Raw genomic sequence first — 12,518 nt, 5'->3', positions numbered from 1 at the left:
GTACTAGTGTTGATAGGGGGGTAGAATGACAGCCGTGATGTAGTCCAAGTAGTGGTCGAAGGAAGCACTTGTTTGAACGTTTTCACAGAAAAGTTTTTTTTCCCAAATCGTCGAGCTGTAGCAGCAGCGACTACAACAACAACCGACGGTGACTGAAATAGCGGTGATCACGGATCGGACGTCGTTGAAGACGAGGACGTCAGGATTACGAAGGAATCGTTCACAGGATTCGGTTACCGACGGACGACTGCTTGTTGCTGCTCGTGTGGATGATGATAGACAGCGCGTCACATAACAATCCGAACGGGTGCCGATCGAAAGAACAGAAATCAGTCTTCACTGATGAATAGTAGTAAGACTGGACAGCAGCAGAACAGAGACGGCGGCGGCCAGTTTTAGCAGACAGACCGCGAGCTAGCGGCGGTGAACGGAGCAGAGGCCAGAGTGAAATGCCGCCCGCCTGCCCGCCTGCTCGCGATCCCAACAGCGACAGCGGCGGCGGCCGCCGGCAGGCAAGAGTCAGGCAAACAGCTCGGAGCCGTTCGCCCGCCGATCCCGCCGCTAAATAGCCCTTTCGCCAGTCAGCCCGCCCGCCCGCCACCCGAACGAAGCCGCCAGAGCACAGGACGATTCAGTCGTTTACCCTCACCCAGAGCGGAGCACCTCGGCCGCCGATCTGACGATGCGCGGCATGAGCGCCGACTTGAACAGAAGCCGCACTTCGACCCGAGTCGACTTGAAGGCTGACTAGCTGGCTGGCTGTGCGTCCGCCCGGCCGGCCTGTTGGTCGAATGACTTGCGGGTAAAACGCTGGCCCAACGGCGGGCAAACCGACCGCGGGGATGGTAAGCGCGCGGACGGGAAATTCGGCGGGTGGACGGACGAACGACAGGGATAAGACTCCGACGGGCGCCTTCGACAATGCGGCCGACAACTTGTCGCAGAACGGTACACTTGTTGCTTCTCGTTCGATCTCCGCTGCGGCGAACAGTCTCCCATCGCACCTCGTTGAATCACGAACCCAACCTCACAGTCGAGTTCGGCCGTATCCGATTGCCCGATCCGGAGACGAACCCCATCGATCGGGGATGTTCTCGGTGATTCGGCTGGGACTCAGAAGAGCCCGACGCGAGTTTCTGCTCGATTTCTTCAGTCTCAATAGAGCTACCGGATCGGCGATCGGAAGTTCACCGTATCGCGCGCCAGACCCCGCGCCGAGTCTTCTCGGTTACCGGAAGATTCAGGTTCGGACACCGAGCAACATCTCGCCCGATCGACCCTTCGTTCTACACGCCACCCACAAGAAATCTCAGTAATGTAAATCAAATCCGTTTTTGGGCTCGGCTCGAAGATAAACACAGGCTCGAAAGGAATCTGGTGATGCCTGTCGAGTTGGGTAGCTATCAAGCGATCTCATCGTTTTCTTTCGGCCGGTTTATACAAACCGTGGCCTAAACAGAGCGACTTATGCTCGCTCTGCATTTCGTATACATAAATCGAATTACTCGGCGCCCCTTCCATTGCGCAGATCGCTTCCCCCGCTCTGCTCGTCTCTCTTTCCGTCTTTCTCCTCGTTAGCTCGTCCCTCTGTCCGTCTGTCGACACTCTCTAACTACGAATCTCATAAAAAAATATCTCGCTGCTCAAACAAAGATCTGGACCCGAGCTCGACGCACTGCGAGCGCCCCCCGGCGCGGCGTGGGTCCCACCGGTCGGAAAGTCTCTCGAGTTCCCGATTCGCGCTTCCTGAGTGACGCGCGTCGACGGCGGAATTTCCGTGTTTTTTTTCGTCGCTCTATGTTCCCCTTGCAAACAGCAACTTTTCCTGTCATCTCAGCGCGAACTTTTCCGTTCCGGTAACAGCATCACGAAACGTTTACTTTCGTCTGCTCCTCGTACTCTCGTTCACGATTTTCCGAATTTCTCGACGTGTTTAATCCTGCGCTCGATCCTCTAGGAGTGATGACGAGGGATCTTGACTCGGGCATCGGAAGCGCCAGGAAGGAGCGTTTTTTCCTGCGATTTTTCCATATTCGACAGAGAAAGTAGCCGCGGGCCGCAGAGAACCCAAATGCATCAAAGTTTAGAAAACGGACTATCATATACCGATCGAGGAATATATTCGTCGACGAGCCATTTGCATATTCCTCGCTGATGACTCCGGAGCTGAGGCGACGACGCAGCACGAGGCGGCAACGGCGACGGACAAACTAGGTTCGGTGCTTCGTGCTTCTACTCAGAATCACTGATAGACCTACTCAGTCAAGGAAGAAGCAACGCGCCAGGACCCTGCAAGACTCCGTCCTCCAGTCGTTCAAGTTCATTCGCTCGACCGCGTTAACGACTCGAATTTGAATTCCGACTGATCGCATCCCGTCCCGATTGAGCGTCTAGTTTCCACTTCCCGCGAGTTCCTCCACACGCAGTCGAGACGAGTGTTTTTTTTCGCGGTGACCTCACTCGGAGGCAACAAACCGAGATTGCACCAGGGAATAGCGGAAGCTACGCCGGTGACGAATTCGAACCAGGAATCATTCCAGCATAATATTTCGGCTGATCATCGTTCCGGCCATCGGTGAAGGTACCGAGCGATTCGGAAGTTTCGAGGCAGACGCCCCGAGGACGCGGATCATATGACTCCGCGAACTTCATTTATCATGGCCCTAAACCTCGTGGCTTTGGTGGGACTTCATCATTTATTCACGGAACGCATGATCCAAGCTAACTGTCGTCGATCGTATTTGGGGCAGAGGGTACGACGATAACGGACGATGATGGACCAAGTTCACGACTGTCGCCGATAGGGAAAAAGGTCAATTTCGTCAGGGCGTGGAAACGCCAAAGAGAAGGACTCGAATCTTGGCCTCTCTGACGAGAGACTCTCTCTTTCTCTCGTGGAACCCTCTCAGGGCATCGCCTTGTTCGTTCGGGGGTCTTTCCGATGGAGAGGCATTTGCACACAGAGGGCCGCGCGGTGGGTAATCAGTTTGCCAAGAGCCAATCATCAGCCAAGAGCGAGACGAACAACCACAAAGCCACGAGCAGCAACAGCTAAACAAGCCTCGCTCCCGCTCTCTACGACGAAGTCATTTCGGCGTCGGTCTGCCCGCTCCAGAGCCCCCGCACTCTCTTGGACTCAATCTTCCGCTCTCAGTTTCCATCGTCCAATGCCCCCAATCGTGTCGAGGGCCGGGCGGGATATCGATCGATGGGTCGATCGAGACCCTGTTGCTGATTCGGTCTCCTGTTCGCTCACCACATCCCTCTGTAAATGACAGCGCGAGAAGACGCAGCGGCTTTGCGTAGTTTCCTCGCACAGCTTATGTTTCGGATTTCGAATGCAACAACAAGTAGATGAATGATCTGTACCGGTGCGGCTCGCACGAACGACTCCGTCACCTGTTGCGTCCACGCTCCGCTGGCTGGGTAGTGATTCGGTGTCAAAAACCGGATAATAAGCTCTATGTTCCGCGCCTAATCAGCGGAAACCTACGGACAGGCAAGAACAATATGAGTTGTTCGAAGTTTCTGAGTTGTTTAATCAGGAGGCGCTGTCGACTTCTTGCCGATTCTCCTGTCCACTTCGGAGACGGGGGTTCAGTTCCTCGGTCGAGTATTGGTAATGAGCGCGGTCGGAATCTGGATTCGTGGACAATCGAAAGAACAACGTCATTCGAAACAGCTACCAGGTAGCCAAACATGTCGAGCAGTTGGCGAAGCAGAGCAGCGACGGGAGACAACGAAACCCATTCATCTGCGGAGAAGCGAGTCGAGGTATCACGTCACTTAGACACATGAAGTCGCATGGGTCGCAACATTCAATCGTCTGAGAATGAACTTTGGCAGATATCGCGAATTCATTGCACTTGATCAACAGAGCTTGTGTCATAGCGACTCAAGTAAACAAACCTCAGCAGATCAGAGAAACGAGACTCATGTCGAGTCGTGCTCATCCATTATCGAATCGAAAAATCGTTGGATGGCCGGATTCATGCAACGAGAGGGAAGCTGCAGAGAATATAATCATCAGTCCATATTCCCCCGGGAGAGAGATTCCGCCGTACAAAAACGCTTCGGAGGTGAATGCTCATCCGGAGGCGCATCTTAAGCGTCACGCACGGCAAAACGTGCCAATCTCCATTTATTCTTTCCGGCTGCATAATTGCGGCTTATCTAATGTGTAGCCGCTGGATCATATTAATTTTCACCGGCAGTGAGTGTACCTGCGGAGTGCAGATGAAAGGCTTGGAGCTGCCCGCTCGACGACCGCACTCATCGGGAGAAAATACGGAGCAAACTGTCACCGGCAAATACCACCCCTGGAGATTTGGGAGCAAACTGGGTGGCTCCAACTTTTTATACGGTGCAGCAAAACAGTCATTACTCAGTGAGCTACCACAACGGCTACACTTAACCCGGCCTGCGCTCGGGTGATCTCCTTAGCCGGAGGTCCATGCCAGGTAGGGTTAGAGCTCGTTGGTTTTTTTTATATACCTACATATCCACAGGATGCACTCTCCCAGCCTGTAGAGGCTTTACGCGGACCGCCGAGTCGAGCGCGTATCTCCGAAACTTCGGAAAATTGCGCTCGATCTCGAGCATGGAGAATCGTCGGGAGTTGTTACAAAAGTTCCGTGATGCGCTGCTCGGTCATGAGACCATGAACCTCGAGATAATCCATTTCGGAGCTGAAAATCTCGCAGGAATTTTCTCGATGCTCATGACTCATGAGTCTTGCCAGAGCTCGGCCGTTCGTACTCGACGAAATGTACGAGAATAAATATTTGAAGACCCTGCCATTGACACACAGTAATAAAGCCGGAAGTAAAAGCCGAACGTTGGAGGCAATCAGAGCCCAGAGGAGTACACACAATCATGGGCCGGCTCGCCAGTTGGGAGACCGTCCGCTACGCTAACCGCTTCGTTTCCCCACTCATCACCCCACACCCTGCGCCCTGCTCTACAAATCCTCCGCTTCTCCACTCCAGGTAAGCAAACAAAGCGCATCCCTTTAATGCACTCAGAATAAAGAGAACTCCACCTCCGGGGCTGAATTTCTCCCTCACCGTCTATCTGCGACACATTGATACTGATCCGGATGAATCTCGATCTATGCTCGAGGTCCGGGACTGAATTCTCGACCCAGCAAAAGCTCAGAAACCCTCCGTAGACGAGTGAAAGAGCTCGGCATGGTCCGCCGCCATGACGGCTTCGAAGTCTCGCTCACGAGAGCATTTGTGAGAACACGATCGGAGGCGAGTAGAAATCAACTAACAATCAGACTCGAGGAGAGATGGGGGAAAAATTCTGTTATCTACAGCAAATATGCCAATCGACCGCTTATTAGATTCCATTCCGAAAGTTGGACTCGCTGACTGACTGAGTGGTAGGCTTCGATCCGAGAGCCACAGACACCGCTTGTCATCGTTCGTCACCGCGGTATCAGGTTTAAACCAGTTGTCGACTTTTCCAACAGATCGAATTTTCGTGTCAGTCATTTTATAGCTGATATATCAGGGGATCGAATCTGGTTCTCTACTCGTTTTGTAGAGCCCCTGGAGCCCAATTATCAGATTCGGACCTCGCTCAATTGTGCCACACTTCCTACGAAACAATGCGCCTGTGAAGAGAGCCCATGGCAGCCTAATCTAATTGACTGACGCAACGCCTAATACGGTGCTGCTGTTTCTCTAGCAGGGGATTAGCGCTCAGTCGATAGATTCATTTCCATCTTGATGATTTGTTCTAACAGAGAGACAGCTTAGCTCCCGAACGCGAACCAAAACATCAACAACAACAGCGGGAATATGTCGATATGAAGCTTCAAACAGGATAACCGCCCTCTATTCCACCATTTTCATAGGTCGGCTGAGCCTAAACCCAAGACCTATGGAGGAAATCGAGGTCAACGAAGGACGCAGATTCGAATTCTGGCGAATCGCTGACGGACTAACCGCGGATTGATTGACAAGTGAACTTCGTCTGGCAACGCAGCACCCGGTGCTCCAACCACCTCCATCTCGACGCTATCGATGACGGAACTGATTCTCATCACTCTTCAGGAAAAAATTCCACGAGACATTTTCAAGCTTCGGGATCTGTCATGTGTACCTATTCCCGATTCCTCTCCTCGAAACGAAGTTCCCGACAGTACGCATCCAATCATTGGGAGCTGTCCTTCGCCCGACTGTTCCTCTCTTTTTGCGAACGCTTCGCGATATCGGCTCAAGTATTCATACGACCTCGTTCCTCCTTCTCATCACGGCAGAGTTGGATCATCCTTACTATTAAACAGGGGTTTCATGAACGAAAAAGCGTGTACTCTCGATATCGGCCAAGTCCCTCATCAAAAGCACATTAGGCCGTCGGGCGCTCGGCCTGTCGATTACCTATCCGAGGTCGGCAAGAAAACTCAGATTTTTGAGGCTCGCCACAGGCGGGTTATTCCTTGGCCAGCACACGGAAGCCTCAGGCTATAGACAACGACCACGCACGTTTCTCAGATGAGCCACCTCAGCATTGTACGGGATTCCGGACCCTTCCCCGAGCCGAAGATAGAATCTCTAAGCGAGGAAAATACGGTTTTCGAAATACCCGTTTCCACGCCTGCCGGTCAATGGGCCTTATGTGACGCGGTATCTCCGGACTTCGACTCCTTGCGTTGAATCGAGATGGAAGATAGAAATGTGCGCAACAGCGAAGAGAGATTCATTCAGAGAGCGCAGACAGACTAGAATTTCGCGGATGGTACTTTCGCCAGGCGACAAGGATTCTCTCGTGTCCCAGTCTTTCGCACATTCGTCCTCATTTCCCCACAATGGACGTGATCCTCGAAGCGGAAAAAGTCATATAGCGAAACGATCGAGCTCGTCGCCGACGACAATTCTGTCTCGACAGGTAAACGTCTACATATAGCCAATACTGCCCCGGAGAAGCGAGTCTCGATGGTGGGACATCCCGGTCCGTATTGCGGATATCTGGAGATTGAGACGAACGGGTTCGGGAATGAGCCATGAGCCAAGACCCTAGGCCGGAAACCAGCGAGCCAGTGGCCTACTCGGAGAGAATTCCCACGGCGATCTGCATGGTAGCCCAATCCTATTCGCGAGGAGAACAACGGTATCGATTCTTCATCGTGATTTCTCCTGGGTACGCCACTGCATCACACGAGAAACAGAGAAAGTCCGCAGTTTGAAAAGAAGGAGCTGTTCTGCGACTCCTAAGAACACGAGCGAAACAAAAAAGAATCGTTTCCAAGCGACGTGATGATTCTCGACAGAGTCGATCTGCCAGAGGGCTGAACTTCGTGAGACCGCGAGGCAACTTCTGACAAATACAAGTCATCCGTCAGCTCTGAGGTACCATCAAAAGTCAGTCGGAGAAGCGGAACAACAAGCACGGCGACGGGAGAAAATTCGCTGTATATATTTTTCTCCGCCGCAGCGACCGAAGACCACGTGGTCGCGTCGTCTCATCGGAGCTCCGGCGGGGATCGCTCGCTCATTTCTCGAGTTCAAAATCTTCCAAGAGCCCCATTCTCCTGATTGCCCAGCTGAAATTCTAATGGACGATCGCCGGGGGGTCGGAGAGGTGTTTTTGACGCCTTGCTTATCTCTGATAGACCGATTTAACTTTGTTGACACCGGCAGGATTGTATTGCATAAGCGGTCGGGGGAGATACTGGCGCGACGATTCCTCGATTGAATGCCAAGCGGATTCTCTGACATTCACCCCGGAAGCTCCGACGACGACACGACATCCACCGGCGATCCTTCAATGTATTTGGAAGTTCATAAGTGTGTATGTACGCGGTCGATGTCTCCGTTGGTCATAGCCCTTTTCACTCACTTGCCGCATTCCTCGCGCCGTTACGTCAGCGACTTCAGCCATCGAAGACCGACCATACAGTCGAAGTGGCGTCGCGACGCCACTGACCATCATCGCAGTTTGCCTCGGTAGCAGCCACCATCGGTCCAGCGATGAGCCAGCTGGCTGTCACTTGAAAACAGTTTTGGTGACCCTTTCTCTAGTCCATCTCTTCTCTTGTTCCTTTAGATTTTCGCCGCAACTCTCGCGAAAGACGAACGGTGGGCGTCTCCATTAAGTTTGGATCGTCGCTGTCAGTTTATTGGCTTTGTACCCCGAAGAAGTCCCTGCGTACCGAAATGGGGGACGGAAGGAAACAGAATTCCAGTTTCAGAAGGATCGTGTACCACTTTCCAGGTCGGGGGAGGAAAGGCTTCGTTTATTTTCCTGGATAGGCTAATGTGAGTCGAAACCTTCGATCGCGATGAATCCACGCCAAGTCGATATTGAGGGGTTTCCCAATTACTCCATGCACAGCCATTCGGCACGTCGAGCTGGCACGGTTGAGCGTACGGAGATCGTTCGAGGCTGGGAACAACAAACGTCAAGCCAGTAGTCGCCACGTGGGACAGGAACTTGCTTGCACGTTTCTTGCGAAATCCCCGCGAGAAATGAGAGCATTTGCGAAAGTATGGTCAGTCACGATTGTAAGCATTGCAGACACGTACAGAACACGCTTCCCCAGCGCGCTCTGGGTGTGTGAATGACTTCGTGGACATTGACGGCTGAACTCCGGCTCAAGTGTCAAGAGCATCCATCGCCTGAGCTCTCGCTAAAGCATCGGGAGCCAATCGGAATAAACGGGCTTATAGATATTTCTCTTCCTTGTCGCTACACTCTTCGGAGGGCCCCCGAATTTTCTCGTGTTCCTTGATGCCGACGTTGGGAACATTTGGCGTTCTCGGCTGACTCGCTGTCTGCATTGAAGTTCAGTTTCTCAGCATCTTCTTTCGCCGGTGGTCGTTGATTCCGCTTTGCGCATGGCCGCGTTCAGCGTTCCGTACCGAAGCCATTCGGAGCCGCTCGGAAATAGCGAAATCTCCGACCAATCTCAAGCTTTTGGAAACTGGAACGATTCACGAATTCAGAGCCCCTGTTCACTGGCATTGGCTTGTCTCAACTTCTCTGGGAATCTGACGATTCCCTCGATTCTATGAATTTTTAGGCGTTGGGTTCTCGACAAATCGCGGCGAACGATCCGAAAAGTCAAGCTCAGATCGAAATCGGCTGCAGATGTCGCTGGTAAATCGCTTTTTTCGTAAAGCACTGAAGCAAACAAGTAAGCAAACAGCGCATACGTAGAACGACGGATCGCTGTGGCTGCCGATGTCGTCGTCGACGAAGATGTTGTTGGCATGAGAGAACGCTTGATGCCGGCTGCGGTGAACCAGCAGAGAAAGCACCATGGCACGCCGGCGTCGACTGGGGGCAACAGACTTTTCCCAAGGCCAGTCTGGATTGAAGAGAGGCTGCCGCCATCTGGTTTCCTCTACCAGCAGCACCGCCAACGCAGTGCCCGCAGAGAACGCTAACCGATGTCAACAACAATAGCGAGTGACTTCTTTTTACATTCCTTCTTTCCCTAAAGCGAACTGATGAGAGTACTCTCGCGGCTCGGCTCTCATGCGAACGTCCGGATGAGTCATTGCTCCAAAATTAATTTCTGTAGACACTGGGCTCGTCGCAGAGGACGACATCCGAGTCGGGCTTTCCCGGACGAGCTCTCCCGGACGAGCTCTTCCTAATCTCTGTCAGAACTTTTCCGAATTCGATTGTGCAACGAAATGCGCCATCGAGCTCATTGCACCCAGGACTCGATCGAACAGAAAATCCGCACGACTGGATCGACCTGAGGCTATCGGACGGATCTTCGCTTCCGTAAGGCCGAGGGGGTGCACATCCAGACTTCAATCCGTCGTTGGCGTTGCAGGACCGGGAAGGATCGTGTCACAGTTGGAGTGACGAGTGACACGATCCTGCGAAATCTCTGTCAGTTCATGAGATTCCATCAGAAAATGAAGAGACTGACTGAGCCGCCGAGGCAAAGTCGATGAACCTCGCAACCACAGAAGAAATGGCTCTGGCACGATAAAAAAGTGATGCTGATCAAGTCCCTTAAACACGCGAACAGGGTCCTTGAGGTATTCGGCGCGGAGCATTCCAGGAAATGCTCCTCGCGCAAGAGGGGAGCCTTCATAGAGCGCGGGGAAGTCGCGCTCCCACTAGCACGAGTCGGTGGGGCACTGGATCGAGGTTCCCGGAAGATTGCCCCAATCTTGGCACTCGCCGTCGTCTTTCAAGGCCGACTGAGCCTTTCGAGCCGGTCCGACTGCGGAGTGACAAAGAAGTTCTCCCATCTTGAGTTCCCTATTTCTTCCATATATGGAGGGATTGCGTTTCCTTCCCCCCCTCCCAGGGATGATTTTAACGATCGACAACATCTAAATAGAGTTTCGAAATAAGGAACGAGCGAGAGAATCGATGAAGCGGAAGCTGTCACTTCGAGAACTTCAGGCTCGATCTCATGGCGAACCTTGGAATTTGAAAACCGCGCTCGTAGAGGGCGCTCCAGTCGTCCGCGGTCGCCATTTACCCGTGTTGTGTTCCAGGGAGGTAAACAATAACCGCCGTCAGCCGTGTCACCACCACACCACGTTGTTCCAGCATAATATGTTCGAATGAGATTCTGCGTGTTAGTTGTGCGGTCGTGATTGCTGTGCAAGGACTCAGGCTGGATGGAGGAGCGCTCATTGCCGGTTGAGGAACGTGCCCGATCCTCGGCGCTCGGAGTCGAATCCGAGGAGAGTGAAAAAAAGGACCACGCAGACTGGAGGATCGGCGGCGAAATGCTCCGAAAGTGATCCCGCCGCGACGGAAGGCGCCTAATTCGACTTCTTCGTCTACCAGAAAGCCTCCCGTGTCCATATCAGACTTGCTGTCCGAAGGCGAAGACCGCAACGTGGTCGAGGACAATATACGTGGAAGTGGTTGTAGTAATGACGACACAGATGACGGATCTGAGGCAGGACGCGGAGACGATATTGAACACGCAGAGTCGGAGAATCCGAAACGACCCTCCGATATCGAGGATAATAAAGTTTCAGATATCGAAGGGGATCAATCCGACGAGGAGCGAACGGGAGCGTCGGACACCGAAGACGCTAATCCTTCGCTACTACACGGGATAGGTTCCGGAGGAGACGATGCCGCGACACCTGACACGAAGAAGACGAAGGAGAAGAAAGAAAGCACGCCCGGCATCGTCTATCTAAACTACATTCCCACGGGTTTGACCGTGGCCAAAACGCGTGAGATCCTCAGCGACTTCGGCGACATAGGAAGGATGTACTTCGAACCTATCAAGAAACTTGACTCGAAGTCTCGTCCCACCCATCGATTCAGAGAAGGTTGGATAGAGTTCAAGAGGAAGAAAGACGCGAAAAGAGTGGCGGAAGTGCTGAACGCAAAGCCTGTCGGCGGCAAGCGGCGAGCTCCTTACCATGACTGCTTGTGGAACATCAAATATCTGAACAGGTACCGTTGGACGCATCTCTCCGAGAGATTGACGTACGAGAAGGCCGTCAAAGATCAGAGACTGCGCACCGAAATCGCCAAAGCCAAGAGGGAAGCGAGTTACTACGCCAAGGTCCTCGAGATGTCGATTCGTAGGAAGAAAAAACGGAAAGTCGGAGAAGTTCTGGAGGAAAACCCTTCGCGAATTAAACTCAGGAAAACCGACAAGGAAATCCGAGAAGAGAAACCACAGCCGGCCCCCAACGACACTGCGGATAGGAGCTTACTCATGAGCATTTTTTCCAAAGAATAACACGCATTGTCCATCGTTGCGTCTGTTTGTACAGTAGTGAAGTTTTTGAAACTGTCATTGTGAGGTCTGCGCAGAGTCTGTATAATTTATGAATACAAATTACTTCGAAACAAAAACGTGCGTCGCCTTCCTCCGATCCTCAGGCAATTTGTGACAGCGTTTTCTTTAGTGTCACGTGTACAGTCTGAATTTATGGAGAAGACTCATGGAAATGGCTAGGTCCGTTTGTCATCGAGCATAATTCTGACCGACGAACGATCCCGCGCAAAGCAGAGGAAGCGGATCGATTTTCCGATCGATCCGGAGTGGTCCCGAGGGTATCAGAATGAACATGAGGAATATTTTCATAGTCTCTCGTTTCTCTCCTCCCTCGGTTCATAAACCGAGGAGAAAATCGAATCCCGTCAAGCTCGAAGCAAACGAATCACATTACTCACCTCCTTGCGTTTGAGGCCGGGATGCTGCACATACTGAGCCGCCTGAAAAAAGGGAATTCAAGGTCAGACAAATGCGTTTCAAGATCACATAAGTTGACCAACTTCATCGCCTTATGGCAATCGGTCCTCTCCGCGACAATCGCAATCATGTTTATTCTTCGATTCTAAGATAGACACCAACAGTCACCGGAAAAAAAAAACACGCTCTACCCGATGAGGTTCCGGGGAATCGGCAAATATTTCCTCATCGATGTCGATTTTGATTTCCTCGAGAGCGGGCTTGAATAAAGAACTAGGGAGTGAAAAATCGCGTCCCGGCGGAGTCCCTGTTGAAAACGCAACACGCCCGCGGGAACGCGAACGATGAAGGCTTGGAAGTCACATCGAAC

General features: G+C 52.4%; 1 protein-coding gene across 1 annotated transcript; it reads left to right on the top strand.

Annotated features, from left to right (window-relative positions):
* The first annotated feature begins 10,601 nt into the window (after window positions 1–10,601).
* LOC100900529 (activator of basal transcription 1) lies at window positions 10,602–11,832 on the top strand. Its single transcript, XM_018642090.1, has 2 exons — window positions 10,602–10,622; window positions 11,093–11,832. Exons 1-2 carry the CDS (start codon window positions 10,602–10,604, stop codon window positions 11,690–11,692), a joined length of 621 nt encoding a protein of 206 aa, XP_018497606.1. The 3' UTR covers window positions 11,693–11,832.
* The last annotated feature ends 686 nt before the right edge of the window (window positions 11,833–12,518 follow it).

The sequence above is a fragment of the Galendromus occidentalis genome, unplaced genomic scaffold, assembly GCF_000255335.2.
Source record: "Galendromus occidentalis unplaced genomic scaffold, Mocc_1.1 scf7180000076522, whole genome shotgun sequence".
NCBI lineage: Eukaryota > Metazoa > Arthropoda > Arachnida > Mesostigmata > Phytoseiidae > Galendromus > Galendromus occidentalis.
The sequence above is the reverse complement of the archived record's forward strand: the minus strand, read 5'-3'. Positions and strand labels throughout refer to the sequence as shown.